General features: G+C 30.6%; 1 protein-coding gene across 3 annotated transcripts in view; it reads left to right on the top strand.

Annotated features, from left to right (window-relative positions):
- Ac78C (adenylyl cyclase 78C) overlaps nucleotides 1–23,191 on the top strand; it is a 686,763-nt gene that overhangs the window by 638,216 nt on the left and 25,356 nt on the right. For all 3 annotated transcript variants that reach the window (XR_012758616.1, XM_075380750.1, XM_075380751.1), the window contains exons 20-24: nucleotides 2,970–3,198; nucleotides 6,535–6,661; nucleotides 10,409–10,515; nucleotides 19,905–20,019; nucleotides 21,659–21,804. Coding sequence is in view for 2 of the 3 variants with exons in the window: in XM_075380750.1 (XP_075236865.1) it covers nucleotides 2,970–3,198; nucleotides 6,535–6,661; nucleotides 10,409–10,515; nucleotides 19,905–20,019; nucleotides 21,659–21,804 (724 nt within the window). In the remaining variant the exon portion in view is untranslated. The remainder of the gene's footprint in view (nucleotides 1–2,969; nucleotides 3,199–6,534; nucleotides 6,662–10,408; nucleotides 10,516–19,904; nucleotides 20,020–21,658; nucleotides 21,805–23,191) is intronic.

Below are 23,191 nucleotides of genomic sequence, written 5' to 3'. Positions count from 1 at the left end.
GAAGGATAATCCCAGATTTTTGTACAGCAGGCAGAAATTTCCAAATGTAAGTGAAGGAAGAGTTAAAGAAGGAATATTTGTTGGTCCTCAAATAAGAGAGTTGGTCAAAGATGATGCATTTAACTCGATGTTAAATAATGTAGAAACTGCAGCTTTGGGCTTCATTTAAAGATGTTTGCAAATCTTTTCTTGGCAAAAAAAAATCCGACAATTACCACTATATTGTTAATCAACTTCTTACTTCATACAGAGCTATGGGATATAATATGTCATTGAAAATACATTTCCTTCACTTGCATCTGGATTTTTTCTTGGACAACCTTTTTTCTTGGAAATGTACTGTTGTACATTAATTCGGGATGTTCCTGAGGATATTTATAAAAGAAAAGCATCAGCAAAATCATTCTAACACAGGTATGGCCATGTAAAATTATATAAAATTTTACAAATTTTAACTATATTTCCCCTAATTATTTTTTGAAGCGTAATTTATTTAAAACTAAGGGGGGGTAATAAAATTGTATTTACAGTTCTGTAATGTATGCAAAAAAGGAATTTAATAAATGGTATCACACTTAGAGAACTTTTTTTTTTACATCAGTGTTATTTATCTGTTTAACAAAATATATTTACACTAGAGAAGATATAAACTTTTTTTATATTTTTATTACTATAATTGTATTTAATATATTTTATATAAATTTATATTTATATAAAATATAATATTTAAAATATTATACAATATTTTATATAAATTAAAAATTTTGTTTTTAATTCATTATTTTACAATTGATTTCTATTCAGATGTTATTAGATATTAATAAAATTTGCGATAATAATAATAAGTCTTTATACAATAACAAATTTATAAAAAAATTTAGAAATATTAGAAATGTAGAATATTCATAAACCCAAATATTTAGAAAAATTTTACTTTTTCATTACATGTAAACATTAATTCACAGTTATATATGAAAAGGTAAATTTTGAAAATTATGAATTGTTGTTTCCCTTCAGCAGTTTACATTGTTTCCATGATTATGGCAATCATTGGATCAAATAGTATTGTTGAAATCGATGAGCCGCATATCAGAATAAGAAAATATAATTGTGGAAGATTATGTGAAGAAAAACTGTAAGCATTGAAGGAACACAAAAGAAATTTGTTTAAAGTCAGTGACAAAAAAAAATATGTCAACAAACTATTTTAATTTTGAACAGACGGAAAGCATATACAAGATTCAACAATGATATATGTATGTGTCTAACGATAAATTGCATTTTGTTGAGCTGGACAGTCCAAATGTACATACTCTAAACATTGAAAGTGACATTCATTAAAAAAATACACACACAGTTAATGAGAAGGAAGATCCTCAAGAAATGGCAAATACTATCTTTCAGAATTCTTATGTTATTCAAAATACAAAAATTTATGTTTATGTTATCAAAATGACAAAGTATTAGTTGATATTTTTTGGGTTTATCCTGGACATGGTAAAGTGCCAGCAAGTGATGTTTTTTTAGTAATAAATCTTTATTCTTTTTTTTTCTTACATGTGTACATCCTTGGAAAAACATTACAATGGCTTTTGTTTGGAGGTTTGTTAGGTTAGGTTAAATTAGAATTTTTTGGTGTCCTGATAATTTACCAGGAGTAATTGTAATATTTGTATGCATGCATGTTTACACCAAATTTTTCCGCAATAAATAAAAATTAAACTTTTATATAATCATATATTTCAAAATAGTAACCACATAATTTTTTTTAATTTATTTTTCGTGGTAATTATTTAAAAATATGGTACTTACGTATTAACGCCACTGCAGCTACAGCTTTATTTTTAAACAAAGTATTCAATCGGATTTCGGTGGAAAATGGGCCGATATAGAGTTTAACATAGATTCAAAACAGTCTCTTTATTAATTTTAATAAATGGTTATTTATATTTATTTATTTTATAAATATATAACCAAACTTAATCTACGCTAGCTTCATTCGCTAACCTTTACTAATTAACAGGAGTGTTTTGATTATTTAAATAACAAATAATTGCAATAATTACTGAATTTATTAAATAAATATTCAAAAAATTACAGTGTTAATTAGTCAAGGTTAGCGAGCATAGGTTAAGTTTGGTTAAATTATATTTATAAAATAAATAAATATAAATAACCATTTCTTAAAATTAATAAAGAGACTCAATAAAATAAATACTCAATTTTAAATAAATCTGTAGGTGCGGTGGCATTAATATGTAAGTACCAAAAATATTATTTATTAGTTAAAACTTTAATAAAGAAAATTACACTTTTTTTTTAAATTGATCAACAAATAGCTGAGTTGTTTGAGAAAATTGATGACATAATTTTCAGTTGACTTTCATCTCCATCAATTATTAATTGTTACTTAATAAATTAAATTTAGTAACATATTTATAGTACAATTGTATACTTATAACGTTGTATAACAATTTTTGTATTGAACACAGTGTTGTGTGGTAGTTTTATGATCTTATCACATAGATTGTTTGCATATTAACATACAGTACCCACTCATGGTCATTCAGTTAAGTTCAAATATATGCAATTGTAAAATTCATTTTATATAAATTGAAATTTTTTTTTGAATAAAGTAACAAGTATTTTTAATTTAATATACTAAAACGGTCTGTTTAATTAATGCCTTGTGGATTACAGTTTTTGAATTTTTTTGTTTATGTTTAATGCATTTATGAATTTGCTGTAATGTAAATTACAGCAAATTATTTATTCTTTATATTTAAATAATTAGGTATTTTTTATTATACTCTAATCAAAGTTTTACCGTGGTTTCCCTTGATTCATCCAAGCATGCTGGGGACTTTTTTTTATAGAGTAACTTATCTATCCATTCCTGAAATAATCTGTATAATATATTATTATGTACTTAAATTGTATTTTATTATAAAAGACTTAATTTTTTGCAGTTTGTCATTAGCACATCAAATGTTGATGTTGTTGTCTATATTCCTTACGCTTGTGGCATATCATGCACGTTTAGTCGAATTAACGTCTCGTCTAGATTTCTTATGGAAACGAGAAGCGCAACGTGAATTAACTGAAATGAGAGAGACAAGACGTAATAATAGACAATTATTACGTAATATATTACCAGATCATGTCGCTAATCATTTTCTATCTCAAGATAGAGCTGAGGTAAATTAAAATTATAAAATATATTACTCTTTTACCCGTCTTTTTTCAATTAATTGAAACTGTTATTTAATGAAATATTTACTTTGCTTGATCGAATTATGTGTATCTGTTAATTCTTGTGGATGTAGTGTTTTGTAAAATCTTACAATAATGTGTGAACTGCCCGTTTAAAAACAGGGTCCAGCAGAAATAATTCCTGGATTTTCCACTCTCTAGCAGAGCATAGCATTGTGGAGCTGTGCCGTTTTATAAAGAATATGTCTTTCATTGTAATCATGTCATAGAATGGTGAGCAGTATATATTTATTATTGAAACTTATTTAAAAAAAATTCTACCATTGTAACACAGCTATTATTTTAGGTTCAATTTATTCTATGTTTGAATCGCAATGAACCACCTAGTGGGAAGAACATATTGTTATGCATTACAGATTTTAGAGATATAGTTTCAGCTTTGAAGTATGCCTCACAGTGTTTGAATGACCAAAAATATCCAAAGAGCGACATAATTGATGATCATAATTTACATAATGTATATGATACTCAGCTTGAAAGACGGTGGAACTTTAGAATTGTCAGATGAGACTGTGAGAAGAATTTTTCAAGCATAAGTTTTATCTGTAAAAGATGATGTTTCTACAGCAATTAAGTGAATAAGTTTGGGTAAACCAGATCGCACCTTGCCAGGCTAATCTTCAAAATGGTCTAAGAAACTCTGTTAACGACAAAACTTATTTTCATTTAACACTTTGTGTTAAGAAACATACTTTTCAGTACTGAGCAAATAGTTATTCTTAACAGTTTCATGAAATATCCTCATCAATGTTCGATACATTTTTATTGATTTTGTAGTGATAAATCCATTACTTTTTTGAGGATTTAGTGCATGCTGTTACTGCGACTTCTAATTGTTATATTGATGTGATAAGCAATCTTAATAAATTCAGAGATCAAGTTTTGCGTTTCAACATATAAGATGGTATCACCATTCACTTGACTGTATTATCAGAGAGAAATGTTTCTAGTACATCTAATCTCTCAATAAGACAGGGATACCTGAATGTTCATCCGATCTCACACAGTTGAATTTTTGATCTTGAGAATTAAAGTTTAAAAAAATATTATTTCAATTATCGATCCCATTCTGTCACTTGATTATTTTTGGGGCTTAAAAATTTATTTATTGGTATAATTATTTACTTAAATAAATTGGCCTGATTTGGTGTAATGTTATTCATCAACAAGGCTTAAAAATAATTATGTTTAATAAAAAAGAAATAAGGGTACCGTGATGCCCCTTTTTCAATGGGAATGAAAATTATGCCAAAGTTGGGCTATATATAGCCAGATTTCAACCTTTTTGGTCAATGGGTTTTCAAGATAAGAGGCAAAATCTGTTTGGAAGTAATAATATATATTCCTTGAAGCCAATCACCTAAAAACTTTGGGATTTATTTCATTGATCTATCTTGATCATTGATTTATCTGGTCTATCCCATCCTAGTTATTTAACTGATTAGTTTTTTTTTTTTAAATAAATATATGTATAAATATTTATGTAAATGTAAATTTTTTTTTCATCGGAAGAGGGGAAATCTCTAATTAGACATCCTCCATCTGCATAGGTGTTACTGTCAGGCTCTCATCGACTAAATCCCCTCTCTCTCTATTATACATGAATGACCATACCCACTATAAGCATAACAAAGGGTATATCGCACAATCTTCCTAGTGGAAAGGGACGATAAGGAACTCAGGAGAGTCCCACGGTCATCAACGGATGACGTACATCTATGACCCGACCCAGGTGGATGCTCCCTACTCCTGCAGGCTGTTCACATAACCTATGCTTCTCTTTCCTTTCCTCTGATGATGCTCCTCATCATCTTGAAGGCAGCATGCCACTTATCGACACCCAAAACCTTGATGGTAACTATACTGTCCACGCCAACTGGCCCTGTTGTAACTGCACATTGCATCCTTGAGACTGTACCTAATATACTGAAAAATGACATGCTTGAAACTATCAAAGGCACCAAAATACGAACACAGGTCATCTCCCTATGGTGTACAGGAATAATGTTACCTGACAGAAACCGGGTTAGCCACTAATCGACCTCGCCAAATCTCCCTGCCGACTCATGGCACAATATCTTTTGTCATTCTGTATGTCCATCTTCTCTTGTCTGTCGTCTCCTACCGGGACTACCACCTGTTCAGAAAAACATCATAAGATAAAAAACATCATAAAACATCACCTTCCTGTAGTAGCATTTCTCCCTGAACCTCGCCAGCCACTCCAGCAGCAGCATACTGGCGCTGCTAAACTAAATACTGTCAAAACCTGCCTCAGAGGAGGTAGTCCTGTAGCCAGAACAGACGCACCGTGACATCTTCCTCTCTATTCACGCAAGGGTCAACTTGCTACCCTGAGTGTTCAGTGCCCTTATCCGAGCAGGAGCCCTGTACATAAGAATTGGATTAATTTCATTAGAATAAACACTCTGTTTAGAAGCTAAAAACTCAAAGAATTTATCATTACTTAGAATTCTGCTCAACATGGTCATTGTCTTCTCGGCTTTAATCGCAGTTTTGGCTGTGTCTTCAAAAGGAATGCTTTTCATCCTGTCATACTCCAAAGTACATAATCGATGGACTGAGAAGCACTTGGAAGGTGACAAGATCCAGTCCGTGCTTTCTGTTCATGATGAACATTTTTGTCTTTTTCAGAGCCAGTTTCAGTCCTTTATCAGTTAGCATCTCATCGACTCAGTGGCTTCATTACCCCTGTTCATCAAATTCTGCTCGGTCCTTCCCACAATGACCAGAACCAACTCATCGGTGAAGGTAACTGGGGCAACAACATCAGGAAACTCTAACCTCAGGATCCTGTCGTATAGACTACATCCCACATCCAAGTACGAATCCCTGTGACAAGGTGTGATCGACCATAAACCTGGCTCTGTCACTGTCACTAATACGTACAATAATAGCCCTCTGACAGAGATACAGTGTAAAACCCTCTACAAGTAGGCGCCCTTATCGAAGATCGACTACCATGGTAAACTGTTTTTCTTCTCTACCCGGCTACTGCACTATACTATCGTCATGACTTTGTTGAATGCATCTATTGCCAAAATGCCTGTCTAAAACCAGGAGCTCAGTGTGCCCTAATCCATCTCTTCTAATGATGTTATCAGTTAGTTGCACCACAAGCATCTTTTCAAACAGCTTTGTAAAGTTGTTGATAAGACATAAATGTATGTGTAAATTTGTAGCATTGTTTATGTTAATTTCTATTTAAACTTATACTTGATTTTTTGTTATTGTTTTCAGGAACTTTATTCACAGTCAAGAGATAAGGTTGGTGTTATGTTCGCAAGTATACCAAATTTTACAGAGTTTTATTCAGAAGATATTAATAAAGGGATGGAATGTATTAGATTACTTAATGAAATTATTGGTAATATTTTTATTTTTCTTAGTATGAGATTTTATGTTTTTCCTAGTATAATAATGTGTTACTTATTTACAGTTTCTCATGAAGAAACTGAAAGAATTTCAGGATATGTTGTAAAAGTTAAAATAAAGAAAAAAGGTTCATTATAAATATTTCTCTATAAGTTTAAAAATTTCATTGTGAAAAATTTCATTCTGATTTCCGCACCGAAGGTAAAATGAGGTAATTGCAACTTACATTAATGGCTAAATTTGATGGTTTCATATGATTTTGGTCTGAAAGATTTGATAAAACAAGTCCCACAACTTTATGTTTAATAATATCTGAAAACATACATACATATATGTTTGAAAAAAAAAAAAAATATTGGAATCGAAAAACACAATTTTTTAGGTTTGACACGCAATAATTTATTTAAACTGTTGGAAAAAAAATGTTACAACACTTGTAAAGAATTTAATTTTGGTAAATTTTATGAATCTAATGCCAAGACAATAAAGAGTTTAAAAAATTTGACTTATTAAAAACAAAATGGATAGAAAAATATTGTATTTTAATTTTAAATTAAATAATTAATAATGTTACAAAAGTTTTTAAAAGCTTGCTTTATACATTTTAGTCTGCTTCTTTTTTTTTAACTCCCCCAAGATGACCAGCCCACACTAAAAAGCTTAACACAGTCGTCTTAGGGTTTCATGGCAGCACAGTCTGTCCTCCGTAGCTCGTCTGAACTCGGACATCCCATCGGGGTGTCCCGTGCCTCCTCGAAAACATACTAATCAACTCTTCCTGTGATCAGAATGTTTCTCCGCAGGAGAGCTATCCTTCCTGTCCCTATTATACCTGATCAAGACACACATTTCGTTTGCCCTTCACAGTTACACGTCCTCCGTGCACACCTCGAGGGTCCCCCATGCCATCATCAGGGAGCTCTGACCCACCCACTCTTACTCTTGCGCGTGAGTAGGCCCGAACACCCTAGGCATAGAGGCTGCCTCCCTGGCAGCATTTTAGTCTGCTTACTTTAATCAAATTATTATCATACGTTGCATCAGTTTAATTAGTAGGTTAATTTGGATTTCAAAGGATAACATCATATATTGATACTTCTAATATATTTATAAAATATCAAACAAATTTTAAATCAAATATTTACTATGCAAAGTAACTAAACAGTGAAGTTTTTGATTATTGAAATACATTTGTAAATTAAAAAAACTTTTTTTTGTCTTATATACATTTTACAAATTTACCCCCAAACGGGGAGGGGGATGTTTGCAAAAGTAATGGTGGAATATTGTACTGTTAGCTGACCTTAGTAACTGCAAAATTTTATCAATCGCCAATGTCAGGAAGCGTGTTAAATTAAAGATGCAAGATTTGAGAACAAATGTAAAAAAAAACTGAAAAAATTGAAAAAACACATTTTGAGTTAAAATAAAGCAAGTAAAAAAGACCATTTGTATTGGAAAATATTTAGAAACTAAATTAATTATTAAAAACAAATAAAAATGTTTTACATTAATGGTTCAAAATATCTCTTTTTGCACATTATTCTATTCAATTTACAATCTTCAGGCGGTTCTCTTTAATGTATCAAGATTGTTTAGAAAACTTCATCTGCATTGAAAATTCTATCACTAATTTTTCTTTTCTAGTTACTTTTTCTTCGTACACTAATAATTTCATATGATCCCCACAGTTCATTGGTAGAGTAGGACGCCATTAACTTGTTCACCTTGTACGACCCAGTTGTTCATGAATCTCCTATTTGAATAATTCCTAACTTCTTGTCCAAAATTAGGAGGAGCCCCATCATGTTGAAAAATCATTTCTTGCCTTGTTAGTATTAGTATTTTCTATAACAGGAGGCAAATTTTTTCTAAAAAAATTAAGTACACATTTCCTCTTGTAAGGTAATTTTCTATACTTACACAATAAATAAAAATTTCATTGACCTTTCTCTGAAGACAGTTTTTACACTTAAAATAAATATTGCAAGAAGGTTCCTAAAATAGGTTTTTTCTAAAATTAAAACAATTTGCCATTCTGTTAGCCAGCTGTAAACCATAGTTTTAGATGATTTAAATGGCTCTGCATCCTAATCGAAATCCAACGCAATTCATTTAAGTATTATGAAGCTAATGAAGTATTTGAAAATACTTCATTTAAGTATTCCAATACTTAAATGATTTGTTTCTTTTAAAATTATAATTCAGTTTTTTCTGTCACATTTCAGACTTTCATTTAAATGAATAAACGTAAAATTTCATAAATTCTTTCTCATGTTAAAGCAGTGTTAATTGGTTAAAGATTTTCTCTATATTCTTTACCAAAAATTGTTGCTAATTTGTTAACTGGCGAATTTTATGTATATACTAAAAAAAATTTATGTATATTTTATGTATTTAGTTATGTATATACTAAATCTAAAAAATTGCGTTTTGCAAAATTAATTTTTGTGTTTACAAAAATTAAAAAAAAAAAACAATATTAGTGGTACAGTTCTGGGACCTTTATACAGTTTTACATGTCCAAACCCCGTGTGAAACTATTAAATGTACTCCTTAATTTAAGTTTTTATGGCTCATTTTAACCTTGGAGCAGAAATCAGCATAAAAATTTTCTCAACCTTTAACTAGAAGACAAGCATTTTTGGATGCCTATATTTATATTACTTATTTTCTTTATTTTCAGTTATAGATTATGTTTTGAAATTCTATTTGATTTTTATGAGACATTTACAATCACTACATACAAGATATTTCCTCATAGAAATATGTAGTAAAATTAAGTGTACAGAGTATAGCTTAAAATAATCTTATTTTCCCATTTTATTGTCAATTTTAGTTTATTTTGAATTTTTAAAAAAGAGATAAAAGTTTTTTGTCTTCAGTCATTTGACTGGTTTGATGCAGCTCTCCAAGATTCTCTATCTAGTGCCAGTTTTTTCATAACAGTGTGTTACTTACATCCTACATCCGTAACAGTTTGTTTTATATATTCCAAACGTCGTCTGCCTACATAATTTTTCCCAAATATCTGTACCTCCAATATCAAAACAACTATTCCAGGATGCGTTAAGATGAGGCCTATAAGTCGGTCTCTTTTAGCTATATTTTTCTAAATGCTTCTTTCTTCATGAATTTGCCGCAACACCTTTTCGTTTGTCACTTTATCCACTCATCTGATATAACATTTATGATTATAATAGTAGAATTAAGAACGCATAGCTAAGTAAATTAAGATGTATCTCCTTAATACTGAATAAGTAAGGATTTTTCTTTTAATCCTTTTAAGAGTGGTTAGAATAAACAATATATAATAATTATTATGTATTGTTTACTACTTTTTAGGTTATTATATTATACTAAGAATGCATTTTAAATACATAATGTGGTAAAATTAAAGTAGTTGTCTCCAAAAATCCGTACTTGATAAACTAATTCTGAAATTATATTTGAATTATTAAAATATAAATCAAATTTTGTACACCAGTGTAGTAAATGATACCCATCACGTGTAACTAACTGAACTCATATGCTAGATCATTGTTTCAGCAATTTTTTTTTCACCATCTTCAATATGCTGTCATTTATAAATAACATATAAAATTGTTTATAAATATGATTTATAATTTTTTTGAGAAATATTTCATAATTTCCAATTTTTTTTTAACCATATAAAACGAGGAAAAAATGACTTTTGTTTATAGAAAATTTATTATATTGTAATATTTCCTTTTTTCAGTTGATTTTGATGAGCTGCTAGCAGAGCCAAAATTTACTTCAATTGAAAAAATTAAAACAGTGGGTGCTTGTTATATGGCTGCATCAGGTCTTAATCCAAAATATAAGGTAAAATGTTTATATATATATGTGTGTGTGTGTGTGTGTGTGTGTGTGTGTGTGTGTGTGTGTGTGTAAATTATATTTTTTTTAAATGTTGTTTTCAATCTGTTTACTTAATTAAAAATAAAACAAACGGTTTAGATTTACTTCATAGAAGAGAATAGAAAATCTAGAATTGAATAAAATAAATTAAGTTACCTTTACTCAGATCCAATATTTTACAATAAAAGAAACAAGCTGACAACACAGTTGTAGGACTTTCCCGTCACATGGCTTACACATGCATACACACACAACTTAATTTAGCATACCAGTTCTACACTAGCGGTCCTTGTGATAATGGGGGGTACTATTGACGCAGTATACCCACTTATATGGGCACCTGCTGGTTGAAGGATGCTCAAGGAGGAAGGTTGAATTCCGAGTCACTCAAGCTTGCAGGTTGCTTTTGGGGTCTTAATTTTAAGACCATGAGCATCTTGTATAAAGACATGTGCGAGGCTATTATGCTATATGCGGTGCCTGTTTGGGCAAATAGGATAAAATATAAAAGATATTGGGACATATTATTATGGGTTCAACGCCTAATTTTGTTAACGATAACGAGTGGTTGTGGTACTATTTCACGGGAGTCAATGTTGGTGATTGCAGGTGTGAAACCTATAGACTTGATTGCATCTGAGACCATCTGTCAGCTTGATCTTATTGGATCGGCGGTGGATCTCAGTGTAAACTGGTTGAGCCAGGCTGAATGGGCAATAGTGGAGAGTTTTATAGTGTACTTTACAAAAGAAAGGATCGCTGAGGGGATCTAGAGCTCAGCTTGGATTTCTCTTGTATTATGTTTTTGTTGATGTTTTGTTTTATAAATGATATTTTTTTTTTGTTTTTGTCCTTTTTTTATTTTGTTTAGTGTTACTGTTATAGTTCCATATAATTTTTTTATGTTTCTTGTTATGTGTTGAATTCACTTCTACCTTCTATGGGAAGGTAGTTTAGTTCCTTTGTTTAGTTAAGTCCTTTCAGTCTTAATTAAGACTCAGTAAGATGTATTTGTTTTGAGTTCATTAAATATTAGTATATCGATGGGAATGGCATCCTGGCCAAGGTGGATCGGAATATGTCAAAAGCTGAGGTTACAAAGATGACCTTCGGTAAAGCCCTTAAGGTCTAGGAATGGAGACTGATAGAGGGTGTCTTTTCATATGTAGTCAGTATACCTACTTAGCCGCTAGTTTAGAGCATTTTTTCAGATAGGGGTGCAATTTTGCAAAATTTTTTTGTAGATATTTTTGAATCGTTAACAAGTGTGCCTAAGAAAAATAAATACTTAATTAGGTGAAATTTTGAGATACTGAGGGTGACCTTACTCTACAATATCACCCCCTTGATCTTTTAAGTTGAAAATTTAATGGCATCAGTGCCCCTTACATAGAAGTAATCTGACCAAGTTTGGCCAAAATCAGTCTACTAGTTCTGGAGATATAAGGTGAGTAAGAGGCCAACACAAAAAAACACACACACACTTACACGTAGGTATGAAGATTAAGATCCAGAAAATTTCCATTGTTTTTTTTTTGGGTTCTTTAGGTGTCAAAACATCAAGATCTGGTGAAAACCGTCAAATAGGACTGATTACAATACTTTACATTCTACAGCTGTAGCGCTAGACGAGAAAGTAATAACATGAACTTAAAAAAAAAAATTTAATTTATATTTATTTTTTTTTTTAAATTATTTATCCCATCATTGGAAGTCTGGTCAATGAAAATCACCCGAATAAAATTCTGATATTATTTAAAAAATTAAACAAAATCTTGAATTGTAATGAATAGAATTTTGATATTGGTAAAGGACTAAAATCATATGCAGAATGTATTTATTGTGCTGGATGTTAGCAGTTAAACAGTTCATTTCTTTCTTAGTTTATCTGGTATAAAAAATTGAAAACTGAAATAATGACAAATTTGAAAATTTAACTGCAGCATGAGCAAGTATATATAACCCTCTGAAAGAAAGAGCAAACTTTGAATTTTGGAAATCAGTCCACGAGTAAAGGAGTTATTAACATTTAATAATTTTAATAGAAATAAATACTAATTGTTCTAATTTTTAACCGACTACATTGGTAGGAGGAATGATAATGTATATTTGTTCCACTCAGTAGCTTCACAGATCCAACCAATTAACAACCAACTTTTAGGTAGTAACAGGTCTTCGGTCTGGAAGTAACATAGTTTACCTTAAATTGTCTTATCTGGAACGGGGTGACAAAATTATCTACACTCGGTGATAAAATTAAAAAATTATATTATTTTCAAATTTTAATGATGGTATTCCATAAGAAAGAAACACCTTTTACTTCTTGTGATTTTTAAAAAACTTCTTTGTTCTCTAGATAAACAAAAAAATATATTCAGAAAAAAGAAGCAGGAATGCATCGTAGGTAGTGCCCGCCTGTGCCCTTTATGTTGCCAGTATGTGTTGCATTGCATCGTTGTTAATGTTGGAATATTATAGGCGAGAACCTGTGCATGATATCTATAGGTATTACCATTACACGACAAGTTAGAACCTCTATAATATCCATACCTCTTGTCAAATATTGAATTTTATTAAAATGTAGCGTGTATGTCCGAGCTCCAATCGATATTTTTATTTCATAATTCTTGTACCATCCTCATTATGAGAACTCGCTCAGTAAAATGCAGTGACTGTGCAGCATTCACCTGAAATGAGATTTTTTAGATTCAGTGGTTTATGAACATATCTCTGAAAAATATTTTTGAAAGACTTTTCATATTCTAGATATAACTGCTAAATAAAACTGCCTTGTGGTCACAGTACACTGGTCTACTATAGAGTAGACTAAAGTTCCAGTACCCATATCGTATGCAGTGTATTCCTAGGGGCAGACTTTCAGTAATGCCCTGGTAATGTGTCTTAGCAACAGTTCATAGTTTTCTAATATCCGTTGGGTTGGTCATCGTAAATTAGCTGATTTTGAAGGCGAGAGTTCTAAGGTTCAAATCCTAGTAAAGGGAGTTACTTTTATATGGATATGAATACTACATTGTGAATACCGGTGTTCTTTGGTGGTTGGGTTTCAGTTAACCACACATCCCAGGAATGGTCAACCTGAGACTGTAAAACTATGTTTCACTTACATTCATACATATCATTCTAATTCATCCTCAAAAGTAATACCTTATGGTAGTTCTGAAGCTAAACAGAAAAAGATAGCAATATGTAATGTAATGTTTTTACAATCCACCTCAGCTCTTGTCATCCCCTTGATAAACTACCGTACCAGAGTGAGTGAAGCAGTCTGTAATGTGTAAAAGGTTTTATCAGATGAACAGTAATAATTTTAATGAACTGATACACATATGCATTAAATGTAAATACTTTATTGTTCATTGACATTCAGATTTCTAGTAAAATACCACCACAATATTTGGAAAAAAAAATTATGATACTAGTATCATATCTAGACGACTGTGTAGGCTATATGAGATAATGACTTTAATAGCTTCCACTTTGTTTAGACAAACAAGTGCCTGACTACAACATAAAATGTAGAAGTAATATTAAATTTCACGTCACTGACTAACTTACTGTATCCTGAAAAAATGTCAGTAAAAAAAGAAAGAAAAACATTTTTATTTTTTATTAGTTTTTCTAATAAAGTTAGTTTTTCTAAACGAGCCTTCAGTAAGAAATATAAGTTGTTTACATCAAAAATTAATTTAAATGTCAGGAAAAGATTTTTGAAAGTGTATGTTTGGAGTGCCGCTTTATATGGAAGTGAAACTTGGACAATCGGAGTATCTGAGAAGAAAAGGTTAGAAGCTTTTGAAATGCGGTGCTATAGGAGAATGTTAAAAATCAGATGGGTGGATAAAGTGACAAATGAGGAGGTATTGCGGCAAATAGATGAAGAAAGAAGCATTTTGAAAAATATAGTTAAAAGAAGAGACAGACTTATAGGCCACATACTAAGGCATCCTGGAATAGTCGCTTTAATTTTGGAAGGACAGGTAGAAGGGAAAAATTGTGTAGGCAGGCCACGTTTGGAATATGTAAAACAAATTGTTAGGGATGTAGGATGTAGAGGGTATACTGAAATGAAACGACTAGCACTAGATAGGGAATCTTGGAGAGCTGCATCAAACCAGTCAAAGGACTGAAGACAAAAAAAAAAAAATTAGTTTTTCATAGCTATTCTATATAGATGTGTACAAGTAGTAATCAAACTTCTTGTTTTCTAATAATTACTAGAAAAAAGTCAGGCCTATGGCCCACCATGAAAATGTTGCTTGGTTTATGTTTCATTACATATGATTTTGTTAAATGTTTTTGTCAGTTGTAACTAAATAATGTTTCTTGAATTTAGGGTACTAACAACAAAAAAATTTTTACAACGAAAAACTTCAAAATCCTGATCATTTTTAGTTATTTTTTGAGTTATTTTTAACACAACTTTTAGCCCTAATGTTTTCTATTTTTATCCCCAAAACACAAATATAATGTTAATGAATGAATCATTCGAGACATATAAATCACTCGAACAATTAAATCGTTCATGTGCTGCATGCAGCTATCTGGCACACCCCCAGTGGTCCACTGTAAAAATGTGAGCACATACAACAAACAATCAATCCCTCATACCACCCTTTTTTACGGGAAAGAAGATTTTATTATTTAAGAAGCACATTGACCCTTATACTTGTTGACTAAAGGTTAAAAATATTATTAAAATAAAAGTGAAATTATTAAAATTCAATAAAAAATAATAGAGGAACCGTTGGCCAAAATGAGATGCTATATAATTACATAATAAAACTTCTCAATATGACAGGAAGATAAGTGTAAAATGTTATTTTTATTATTTACCAAAGTCTTTGTTCACATTTAATGTAAAAGACATGATATGTTGCCATTTGTGGTTGGTTAAAAGGACTTGACAATTTTACAATAACAATTTAAACGTATTATTCACTGCATGGATAATAACCATATAACTTTAAATATAGATAAAACTGTTGTGTTATGATTATCATATATATGTATTATTAATAATAATTTTTTTTTCTGTTAGTCATAAATAAAATATTTCTGAGTAGATTCCAAATCCTGTTGGGAAGTAGCTTGCAATAAAATCAAACCGTACCGTTTTGCTTTGAAGCACCTCCAATAAAACATTAAGCTTGTCATCGTTATTAAATATTTATTTTGCATGCAAATCCTCTTGTATAATGTCACCTCTTGATGTCATAATCCCTCAAGATGTCAGAATCAGTTTTCGGGATTCAAAAATGGGCTGTCAGATTAATTTCTGGTACTTGTAATTATGAGTCGTGTAGATCAATCTATAGAAAAATTTGTTAACTTATCTTTGTGTTTATATTTGTGAATGTGTAATCTTTGCTAATAGATAAAAATATCAAACTGGACAACAAAAATATTTTTGAAATATTGCAACAACACAATACTTGGCTTACAAAAAATGGTCATTATATTTACATTGTCTGTTTTTATTTTAAAAAAATCTTCCTATCAATTAATATTAAATATGTACAAGTATTTTTTTTTTTTTTTTTTTAATTTTATAGATGCACTTATTCTGTTAATGAATTTTAACAATAATACTAATTAAACAATTTTTAAAAACTTATATTTTTCTGCATCCTGTTAACGCATACATAAATACCAGGCGATTCAAAAAGAACTTCAAAACTTTAAAAGCATATAAAAATTTATTAAGATAACTTACAGATTCAGTTGAGGTCTCATTTGATGGCAAAACAAATCAAGTTTGTCACCCAACATTCATTTTGGTTTGATTTAGCTTCGATTTATAATATGATGTACATCCCACCTGATTTCATTTCAGACTGAAGTCAACAAGTTGAGCGTTACCTCTGCAGCTGCGGCATTAATGAATCTTAGCTCTACAAGATCAACAGACAAAGATGGTACATAAACTCGATCTTTAATGAAACCCAACATTCATGTTGCTTTTCTGGGGAGGAAGGTATCTATGCAATTGGACTTTCATGGCCAATCCACCCACCTGGGAATCGGGTATCAAGAAAATCTGACTTGTAGGCGGTAACCCACTGGGATGGTGTAGTGGTGAACGCATCTTTCCAAATCAGCTGATTTGGAAGTCGAGAGTTCCAGTGTTCAAGTCTTAGCAAAGTCAGTTATTTTTACTTGGATTTGAATACTAGATCGTAGATACTGGTGTTCTTTGATGGTTGGTTTTCAATTAACCACACATCTAGGAATGGTCAAACTGAGGACTGTACAAGACTACATTTCATTTACTCTCGTACATATCATCCTCTGAAGTATTATCTGAACGGTAATTACCGGAGGCTAAACAGGAAAAAGAAGACTTCTAGGCGGTAGTGAAATGGTGAACCATCTTCGTTATTATCATCTAAGTCTCTCTTTTTTTTCTGTTTGGCCTCGGGAACCACCTTAAGGTGTTATTTTAGAGGATTAGAGGATGAATTAGGATGATATGTATGAGTGTTAATGAAGTATACACTTGTACAGTCTTAGGTCAACCATTCCTGAGAAGTGTGGTTAATTGAAACCCTATCATCAAAGAACAGTTTGAATACTAGATCGTATCCATGATCTAGTATTTAAATTCGTTTAAAAGTAACTGCCATTACTAGGATTTGAACCTTAGAATTCTCACCTTCGAAATCAGCTGATTTGTGATGAGTTTAACTACTAGACTAACCTGGTTGGTTGTCATCATCTAACTTAGGAATTAAAAAATTTTGAAGCAGGTGCAGATAAACTATATCATTTACGGTTGTCTCCTGGAAGAAGATGGGTTGTTCTGTCTAAAAGAAGAACTTATCTCAATGAAGAATTGTTGCCAAGAGTAAATTGTGTACCTACCAGGAGGTTCCCTTTGTACCCTCTATGAAAACTATGTTCAACTGCAGTTGCTGACTGCAAATTGTGAAACCATAACACATAGCAAGCACATTCTGGACCAGTAAATGTATCCATTTTAACACCACTGGTGGCCGAATTCGGTACTAATGAACTAGGTGAGTTAAAACTTGATGTGTTTTGGTATGAAATGAGAGCTCAACTGAATCTGTATGTTATCTCATAAAATTTTTATATGCTTTTAAAATTGTGAAGTTCTTTTTGAATCACCCAGTATCTGCTTAAATAATTTCCATTAACACCAAATGAACTGTAAATTATTTGTTAATATTTAGTGTGTTCATGTAGTATTTTTATTTTAAATATATATCATATATTTTGTTATGCTGCTTTGTTTTATTATGGTTGTATTTAATTGATGCAGGCAAATGCTAGGAAAATTGCTTTTTTAATCATGTAATACCATATTATAATTTAGCTTAACTGCTCATTTTTAATGTGATCTGTAAAATATAAAAATAATATAATATAATAATAATAAAAATATAATAACTAGCATCCCGTTGCAGCTTCACCCATGCTATAATGGTTACTTGCATTTCTCGTTAACGGTCAATCTCTTTATTTTATGTTTTTCAGTTAAGTAACTGGAAACAGGTGCTGTCAGTCTCATGTGCAATAACGATGGCAATAGTTGTGTGTTAGTTGAGCCACAGCGCCGTATACTTTCGCATTCCGTAAAAAAGTTGGAATTAAAAAAAGCCACAAAAATGGGTTTAAAATATTTATCTGAAGAGGAGTATTTTCAGATCTGCTGAATATCTCGTTTAGTATAGATTGGGAAAATTTGCAATCATTGTTAAAAACTTTTTTAACCTTTCTTCACCCCCTTTCAAGGTCGAATTTAAAAAATCTAGATATTGGTTTATGTACATGAAGATTACACTCACAAAAAATCAGGTTTATTTCTGCATTTGTTATTGAAATTAAAAAAAAATACCACAGTTTTAAAAAATTCAGAAATCCATTTTAACCCTTGAAACTCAGAATTTCAAAAAATCTAGAAATTGGATTTCAGATATTCACTTGAAGATTACACACAAAAAAAAATCAAGTTGATATCATCATTTTTTACTTAGAAATAAAAAAAAATTATAAATTTTATTGTTACACTATTTTACCCCTTTAATCTCAGAATTTCAAAAAATCCTTTCTTAGTGTGCAGTTCCAACGTTTGAAAAACATGTATACAAATTTTCAATGATTTATCTTCAGTAGTTTTTGCTTGGCATTGATTATGAATCGCTCATGATATGTTGTCTTCAATTTCAATAAGACCTCTATTGAAAATACCTCTAGTGAAAAATATCTTGGGAGCTGTTCAATGTAAGAAAGGAGCATTAGAATTTAGCGGCTCGAATGAAAAGTGCAGCACTGTAATGGATTATTTATTATTTACACGTTTTAATAAATAATTTTTCATTTTTACATAACATTTCCAAATAACCATGATCTGTTAGATTGCATACCTGATGGGTGCAAAGTTAGTTTTCAACCTACTAACCAATACCCCGTTTTAAATTTGAAAATCGAACGATTATTTGCAGATATTAAAAGAGCATCCCATTGCATCCCCAAAACAGCACCCCAGGGACACCCTATTTGTTACTAGTTGATAGTGATGATCGGTCTAGCCTCCTGTGAGGTGCTTTCATACCTCACCATTCTAGCCTCACATGCAGACCTCATATGAAGCCCATTATTATTAAATAGAATTTTTTTTAATTTATTTAATATTATTTTACTTAAGTAAATTTAATTCTATTATTTTTGTAATATTATTCATTCGATTGATTTGAATTTTTGTGAGAGACTCATAGTTCACAGTTCTTTGCTTACAGTTTATGCTTCAATCAGAAAATTTCCACTACTACATATATTTTTTTTTTCAAGGTCAAATATAACTAAAATCCTCAGTTATGCTAAGAAATATGGGTAAAACTTTGGTTGCAATTGACTGAGTAGTATTTTTGTTTATCCCTAACAAACAAAAATCCTCTTTCTCTTTATATAATAATATAGATTTAATGATCATTAGTTATGATTTGGTGATCAGGTTTATTTATTTGTATTAATTTCATTTTAAAATTTATAACTCTGTATTTTTCAATATTGTTGCGGAAAATCCTAGAAATTTTTGCATTTTTCCTTTAATTTGTTATTCTAAAATTAATATTATTAATATTTTATACAGCTGGAATTATTATTTTTTTTTAACTTTTTATCTTTTATTTGAAGGAATTGATAATTTTTTTCAAAAGTGTGTATCTGTATTTGTTTAGTGTATTATTTATTTATTCTCTGTATGGTAACAACATCTCTACAAACCATTACAATTAGAATTCTCTCTTTTATTTTTGAATAGTAAGAAATAAATTTTGTTATAATTTCTTAATTTTTTTTTACATAAATAGGCTGGAGCAGACGAATATAGCCATATATGTGCTCTGGTGGATTTTGCTGTTGCAATGAAACAAGCTCTCGAAGAAGTGAATAAACATTCGTTTAATAATTTTCAGCTTAGAGTTGGTAAGCACTTGTCTTTAATCTTAGATTAAAAATTTTATAGGTTTATTTTATCCTTGTTTTTGTTTATACGTATCATTGTGCTTACGAGTTGGGATAATGAAACAAATTGTATAATGGAAAAAAAAAAATTAAAAAATTATTCATTAATTGTTTAAAAGATTTGGATAATACTTATTTTTAACATTCACATTTCTAAAAAATGTTTTATTCATGATTTTAATAAGTTTCCTATTTGGAGGATTTATATCAGTTTTTACTCTAAGCATCTTTTGAACAGTAACTGGAGGCTTTTTTTCTGCTAATTATATAATACATCAAGGTTTCTGTTGTGCAGAAGCCGTGTTAAATAAGTAAATAAATAATACAGCGCTCCAAGTGGTTAAACCAGTGAACATAATTTATTTGTTTAAATCTGAAATAAAACAAATACAGGTAAACGTAACAATAATATTACAATTTACAGTTGATGAATATTAAATTTCAATCACAGTAATCTTTTACAGACATATTTGTATTTACTTTAAAATATTGATTTAATAAAAGCAACAATGGAACTTGAGCTGATGTTAAACAATTTGAGAATTTTTTATATTTAGGCTTTTAAAAAAATATTGTAAATTTATTTTTATAAATCGTTTAATTGTTAAAACCTAAATACAGTGTGGCACAAGGAAATTGGAAATATTGAAGTAACTCACAAAAGTAAAAAAAAATTGAATTAAGTTTTATTGATGAAACAAAAAGTAAATTGCGTGCCATTAAGTGCTCCTACACAAAAAATTGTAATTTCTAAAAACAATGTCCATTGGAATGTATGCGTTCCTGGAAATGAATGCTGAGATTTTGCATGGCACTTTTGAAACACTTTCATGGGTATTGCAGCAATTTCTTCTTGAATTCTCATTTTCAACTCTGCGATTGTCATCAGGCGAGTGGTGTACTTCACTTTTGAGGTGGCCCCACAAGAAAAAATCGCACACCGACAACTCTGTTGATCTTAGGGGTCAATGAATGTCACCGAACCGTGAAATTACGTGGTTCCAAAGAGCTGTCAATGGCTGCCATTGATGCTCTGGCAGCAGATTCTTTGGCTTCATCTTGCTGAAACCAAGAATTATGAAGATCAGGAAAACTTTTAAAGTTGTTCTGCTACAAAATTTCAATAGTTCAATGCTGCTGCGTATGTTTCATTGCCAACGGTCATGGACTCCCAGTTGAGGCCCGAACTGTTTCAATGTTCTCTGGGGTTTGTTGACCTTCTGGTGGTTTCTTTTTTAGAGCTGACCCATCTCCTTAAAATTCTCAACCCGTGTCATGATGGCGTAGCAAGATGGATCGCGACCATGATGTCCTAAATTGTAATGATGTTTGAATTCTTGTTGCGCAGCACTGTCACCATTCTTGTAAAATGCCTTCACAGTAAATATTTGTCGTGTACCGACCATGATTACTAAATGTCAGGTAGTTGTGCACAGAAGGTAGTTATGCACTCCCACCTTCCTACCAGCTCCTCAGGGCTGTCACTATTACTTTAAAAAAATTCCCGTTCCCTGTGCTACTCTTTATAACGCCATTTGGCTGTTAAAATCTTCTAATAAAATATTTAATTTAAATTTTAATCGGAAACATTTTTTTATAGGAATTAGTAGTGGTCCATTAGTCGGTGGTGTAATTGGTGCAAGAAAACCAGTTTATGATATATGGGGTAATACGGTTAATGAAGCATCTCGTATGGATTCAACAGGCATGATGGGCAAAATTCAGATTCCTAAAGATACAGCGATGGTTTGTATTATATCTGTTTTTACTTTATTATAATAATAATAATTATTAATGACATCTGTTTAGTTATTAACCCTTAATACTGGTGATTTTTTAACGATGATACCCCTCCTGTTCAACCAATCCCTTCACTAAATTTGTTTATCACATAGCTTTTTATAATTAAAATGAGAAAGATAGACTTTTAATTAGAAAATAATTAGAGGAACATTGAAGCTTTGAGAAAAAAACATTTTTTCCGGTTATAATTTAAGAAGTATGGAATCCTGAATGCCTGATAGATGTGTATTTTTATTAATGGTTGAAGGGTTAAAAAATAGGTTTATTGTGAAGAACTCGAAAAATATAAATCCTAGGTAATCCTTGTATTCTTTTTCCTGAAAACTAGTTAAAATTCTTGGAAACCATTTTAGAGCAACTTTCTACAAGAAGACAGAGTTATTATTAGCAATTTTATATTTTGTTTACCTCTGTACAATTGAGAATTTTCCAAAAAATCAAGGAGATATAAAAAATGTCTCAGTCCTCAAAAAAAAGTGATTGTCTGAGTTAAGGTAATTTGTATTCAGTTTTATTAAAAAAATAAAATTAATCTTTGTAAGATTTTAATGACAACATATCAAAATAAATAAAATGTTTGGTAGATAAATGCTCTATCTGCATAATTTGTCTTTAGATCACCATTTTTATTTTATTTTATATTTTTATTTTTATTTTTCAATAAAAATCTATATCTTAAGAATGGATTGAGATATATTATGAAATTTAGAATACATATACCCAACAATATCTTTTACAAAATGAATAAGTTTGAAAATTCTAAAATCCAGGCCATTAAAATTTTTTACATATTAATTACTCTATAAATGTTAGTTTTATCAAATTATGATTTTATTAGATAATACTTTAGCCTTTCATTGTGAATAAAGCGATATCTCATTTGTTCAAATCTGTTTATAGACAGCTGAAGTATGGTTTAAATTAAGTAGATCACAAAAATTATAGAGTTTGGGAATTTTTGACTGTTTCACTTCGTAATTATTATTCTTATTGTGTACATTACAATCTGTTTAACTAGTGAACAATAAACAACCCCCCCACCACTCAGCCCAATGAGATGAAGATGATATATATGGCATGTAAATGTGGTGTAATCTTGTACAGAATCAGGTTGAACATTCCTGAAACGTGTGATTAATTGAACCCCAACCACAAAAGTTCACGAATATCCCCTGTCTAGTATTCAAATCCATGTAAAAACAACTAACTTTTATTAGGATTCGAACCTCAAAACTTTTTACTCGGCTCTTAAACAATTGATCTTGCGATAACAAGTTTTATTACTAGACCTGTCCGGTGAGCTTACTTAGTGATAATAGAAATTAATATT

The sequence above is a fragment of the Lycorma delicatula genome, chromosome 12 (genome assembly GCF_047948215.1).
Source record: "Lycorma delicatula isolate Av1 chromosome 12, ASM4794821v1, whole genome shotgun sequence".
In the NCBI taxonomy this organism is placed as follows: Eukaryota; Metazoa; Arthropoda; class Insecta; order Hemiptera; family Fulgoridae; genus Lycorma; species Lycorma delicatula.
This window is presented reverse-complemented; position numbering and strand designations above follow the sequence as displayed.